Here is a 5,000-nt window from a genome sequence, read left to right on the forward strand (position 1 = left end):
TTTTGTATTTTAATATTTCTTTTTCTTTTTTTTTTTTTTTTTTTTAATAATATTATTTTGAAACATTGCAGTATCAAATCTATAGCAACAGCAGTCGTCGGGCAACGCAATACAGTGGTTCTTCTAGTGGTTCAAACAGTGGCCGAAGTGCGGTGCATGATTTTTCACATCAATTAGTACCTGGTATATTATGTCCTCCTCCTGGTTATCAAACAATGCCAAGTCCAGCCAAACACGTAGTAGTTGCTCAGGTAATAGTAATAAAAATGATAATAAATTATTTATTTTGTGTTATATATTTTTATAATTAAATATTATAAAAAGTGATATGCGTTATTCCATTTGATTATAAACTAATGGTTATAGCCACCGCAGGCTCAACAAGGTCCACTTCAAATTCAACCGTCGATCATATCGCAGCAAGCTGTTGCGGCAGCTGCGGTAGCCGCGCAACAACAGTACGCGGCAGTTCCTGTGTCTATGGTAGAAACTGGACGACAAATGTTGCTCACTGTAAGTTCATAAAGATAATCATGTTTTATTAAAAAAAAAAAAAAAAAAAAAAAAAAAAAAACTACAACTTGGAAAAAAGATATATGTATATATATATATATTTTTTTTTTATATACCTTTTTATATACCTTTGTATTCGATACGATTATAATATTATTATAATTATAAAAGAATGCCGTACAAACATCATGGCCTGGTGGAAGTCGACAAATGGCTGCAATAGTTCCATCTTGGCAACAATTACCACCACAGCATGCAGCCATTCAACAGCCATTATTAAGCGATGCTGGAGATTGGGGTAGACCACTTATCGTGGATAGTTCTGCCATATTACAGGTAAAGTAATTGGACCTTATTGTAAAAAATAAATGTCATATTTATTTTTATTACAAATCATTTGTAATATACTTCGTCAATGCAATGTTCCAATTGATTACCCTTGTTTTGGGGAAGGATCAGCGGCCAGTATTTCCTGTCACGGAAGTATATAACACTAGTGCTCTCGTCGAACATCCACCGCAAGGTTGGGGCAAACGTAGTGTAACGAAACATCATCAACATCACGTGACCGTACCTCAGCAAAGTCAACACAGGCATGAACATAAAAAGGAAACTCAACAGTTGAGTCCAGTGAAAAAGAGAGTGAAGGAGAGTACACCACCAAGTAGTATGAGACGACATTCACCTTCGAGTGGACATTGGCAACAACAACCAATTCAATCTCATCATCACAGCAGCAAGCACAGTAGTAGTCACAATGTAGAACATCAACAAGTTGCATCCGTCCGGCAACAAACTATCACGATATATGATACACCATCTCCGGCTGTTTCTGTTATTACTATTAGCGACAGCGAAGATGAGTCACCTGGGAAATGGTGAGTTTTCTTTTTGTATTTGAGTTTTCGTTTTTGTCTTTTTCCTTTTTTTTTCTTTTCTTTTTTTTCTTTTTCTTTTCTCTTTTTTTCATTTCTTTTTTCTTTTTTTTCTTTTTTTACATTTTATGAAAAGTTCAAAAGTAGAATATTAGTCTATTATTTATTGCTTAAATGAACAGTATTTTTTGCTCATTTTTGACAATCTGTATTATAATAGTGTATATATACATTTTGATATATTTTTGCATATATTTATCATTCTTTCTTTTTTTTTTTTTTCTTTTTCTTTTTGTCCTCTTTTCTTTTTCTGTATGATAAGAAGCATATTATTTTTTTTTTTTTATGAAGCCAATGACATTTTACAGATTGTAAAAGCTAACAGTTAATTTAACGAAAAATGATAACCCATCGATATTGTCAAGTAGTAATCCTGCAAGTAAATCCCCACTATCTTCGAGTTATATATGCTAGTATATGCTAGTTGGTAGTAGAATCATGCATGATATCATTGACAGCTGTGGCGATCGTCAATGCGGAGCCTGTCAAAGTTTGGCAACTCGCCTGTCTGGCGACGGACGTCCTGTCCGTGAGGAGGTCATTCGAAGGTACATTATTGTATTACAATATAGCACAACACACAACACACTATACACTACTCACAAAATCATTATAATAATACCTCATATTCGTTTTTATTATCATAATTATTAATTATTATTTTAATTATCTTTTTTAAATTGATAAATTAATTCATAATAATTGTATTATTATTATTATTTATTTTTTTTTTTTTTAATTCGTCTATATAATAAAAATCATTTAGTTCGTTTAACAAAATCAACACACACACACACACACACACATATACACACACACACACATATAACGTATATACATAAGACAAATACGAAAGTCATATTTCTTGGCTGTCTCATTAATCTAGGTAACCATAATATCCTTATATGCATGTTTTAATAAAATGTTAACATAAGTAGAACATTCCAAAAGTATTATCATAATTAAAAATGAATCGATGATTATTGAAGTGTATCCAAGTTATATTTCTGATGTTATATATAAAGAGGACATATTTTTTTATTCTTAACGTTTTCATATAATTCAAACTCGTACGTCAAAATATCATCGAACGAAAAATAGATTAACGTAAATTACTTTCATAATCATCTGTTCAAATATGAAAAAAAAAAAAAAAAAAAAAAAAAAAAAAAAGAAGAAGATCGAGAGAGAAAAAACCTATAATAATTCTAAACGATTAAAAATTGTATTTCTCCTTTTTTTACAGTACACAATCTACACCGAGAGTTGTACCAACGATGCAGCAAGCTCACTCAAGTACGCAAGCTCACACAAGTTCTCATACGACATCACAAAGCTCGTCACAAAGAGCTCAAAGGAAGAATGTTATTAGCTGTGTTACGGTTGGTGATAGCGATGGCGAAGTTAGTCCAGGCAGAGCTCATGCACATTTGTATCAACAAGTACCACAACATCCGCAACATCAACAAACCACCACTCAACATATTAAACATGAGCCTCAACAACAACATCATGTTAGCAGGTGATCTTTTTTTTGTTTACTCTTCTCGTCATTTTATTTGAATTTAATATATATATATATCTTATTTTTTTTTTTTTTTTTTTTTTTTTTTTTTTTTTTTTCTTTTTTTCTTTTCTTTTGTTTGTTTTCTTCATCTTTGTGTCAAATAATCTGCTCATATGCTAATAATTATATTCCTAATGCAGCAGTAGTTCTGGCTATTCCTCTCAATCACAAAAGAAGAGATTATTGGCTAAGGTACAATCCGAGTGCAATATGGTGAACGTTACAACTAAATCTGAACCTGGCGTTGAGTATGTCGCTCCACATCCATGTCACGCGCCAGCATGCAAAGAGCCACCAACCTATCAGGTTAAATTACATTTTTTATCTCCTTTCTTTCGAGCCTTCTCTCTCTCTTTATTTATATATATTTTATTATTCTTAAGTGTCTTCAGTTTGATTTAATACTTGACTTTATCGTTGACAAAAATTTTCTACGATATAATCGTATTTCTTGTACTTTAGGAAAAGTTATTTATATATTTTTTTGTTTTCTTCTTCTCTGTGATGGTTTTTTTTTCTTTTTTTTTCTTTTTTTTTTTTTTTTGTTAAACTCTATTTTTTAATTTATAATTTCAATTAATAACGATACTGCAAACAACAGCAAGAGAAAAATTGGATTCATGGAACGATTAGTTTCTTTATTTCCTTCCATTAGTAATTTTTCTTTTGGGTAATGTTTTTCTAGGATGACGCCTATGACATGCATGACTACTTCTTGCAGTATGTGACAACAAGTAGCGCTCATCCTCATCTACAAGAGCAACACATCGTTTACACAACTGGTACCGACAAGCGAGTCTCTTGGCCTGGAAAACGAGCAGAGTATAAACACGAATACGTACAACCACCAGCAGCTCATTCGAGAGATCATCAAAAGTGGGCAGTAGCAAATCCTGTTCATCAATATAGGTGAGTCATAAATATAAGATATCGCATGAGAGTTTGTGTTCTATGATATATTTTTTAAAAGGCATGTTTCCAAAAATAGTTATAGTTTAGGTATTTTGTGATATTTTCAAAGTAAAATTAGCTAGCATGTTTATTTCTATTGTAATAGTGTGTTTGATGCATGGTATTTATTTCTTTTTTTCTTTTTTCTTTTTTTTTTTTTTTTTAATATATATATATATATATATATCTCGAGGACCAGACAGATTTGCAATGAAAAAGAAAAACAAAAAGAATAATCCAAACAAAAAAAAAAAAAAAAAGAAAAAAAAAAGAAAAAAACAAAAAAAGTATAAAATAATATTGCATGATTTTTCAGGAGTTGTGTTCGTTAGATACACATACATATGAAATGAATGAGAGAGGCATGAAGTTTTCCTTTATTTTCTTCTTCTCTTCTGATATTTTCTTTTTCTTTTTTCTTTTTTTCCTTCTTCTTCTTCTTCTTTTTTTAACTTTTTTTTCCTTCACTTTTTGTTTCGATAACAAATCTTCTTTATATATATTGTGTCTTTTTGCTTTTCTCGTTTTCTTCCAATTTAACGTCCTCGTTATACGATGGTAGTGTATCAGTAATATATAAATTTCAGTTGAATTAATGCCGGAAAAAGTTTAAAAGCGCAAGAAAGAGTAAAGCATGTGAATTGCGTAATGAAGGGGTGGATTTTCTTCTGGGTTTTGTAGGCAGAGCCAGGTGGTAGGCTCGGCAGCCCATCCGGGTCATACCCACAGCCACCATGGGCATCCAGTCCATCTGAGTCCTGGGGGTGGTGGTGGAGGCAGAAGCCCCACAGGCGGACCTGTGATAGGGGGTGCCCAGCATCTGGGACAACCTCTCTACCAGGAGTACGCTCATGTGCGTTCAAGAGCACATGCTGTGCCACCCCCTGTATATGTTACTGCTGCGCCTTCTCAGGCTCCTACTGCTATCCAGCAGCAACAAGTGCCCACCTTTCAGGGATTCACACCCGGGTGGGTACCTAGACACCTAGTTGATGCATGCATGTGTGTACCATTTATTATTTTACGTTTATAGT

General features: G+C 32.7%; 1 protein-coding gene across 20 annotated transcripts in view; it reads left to right on the forward strand.

The window, feature by feature from the left end:
• The window catches only part of LOC124955012 (homeodomain-interacting protein kinase 2), a 31,760-nt gene that overhangs the window by 24,913 nt on the left and 1,847 nt on the right, over nt 1-5,000 (forward strand). For 11 of the 20 annotated variants that reach the window (XM_047508791.1, XM_047508790.1, XM_047508789.1 and 8 more), the window contains 9 exons: nt 72-251; nt 367-513; nt 685-849; nt 967-1,391; nt 1,907-1,996; nt 2,695-2,970; nt 3,156-3,321; nt 3,701-3,924; nt 4,648-4,968. In XM_047508791.1, coding sequence (XP_047364747.1) covers nt 72-251; nt 367-513; nt 685-849; nt 967-1,391; nt 1,907-1,996; nt 2,695-2,970; nt 3,156-3,321; nt 3,701-3,924; nt 4,648-4,968 — 1,994 coding nt within the window. The remainder of the gene's footprint in view (nt 1-71; nt 252-366; nt 514-684; nt 850-966; nt 1,392-1,906; nt 1,997-2,694; nt 2,971-3,155; nt 3,322-3,700; nt 3,925-4,647; nt 4,969-5,000) is intronic. The other 9 variants (XM_047508787.1, XM_047508796.1, XM_047508798.1 and 6 more) reach the window with 7 other exon arrangements.

Source organism: Vespa velutina, chromosome 17 (assembly GCF_912470025.1).
Source record: "Vespa velutina chromosome 17, iVesVel2.1, whole genome shotgun sequence".
NCBI classification, from domain to species: Eukaryota; Metazoa; Arthropoda; class Insecta; order Hymenoptera; family Vespidae; genus Vespa; species Vespa velutina.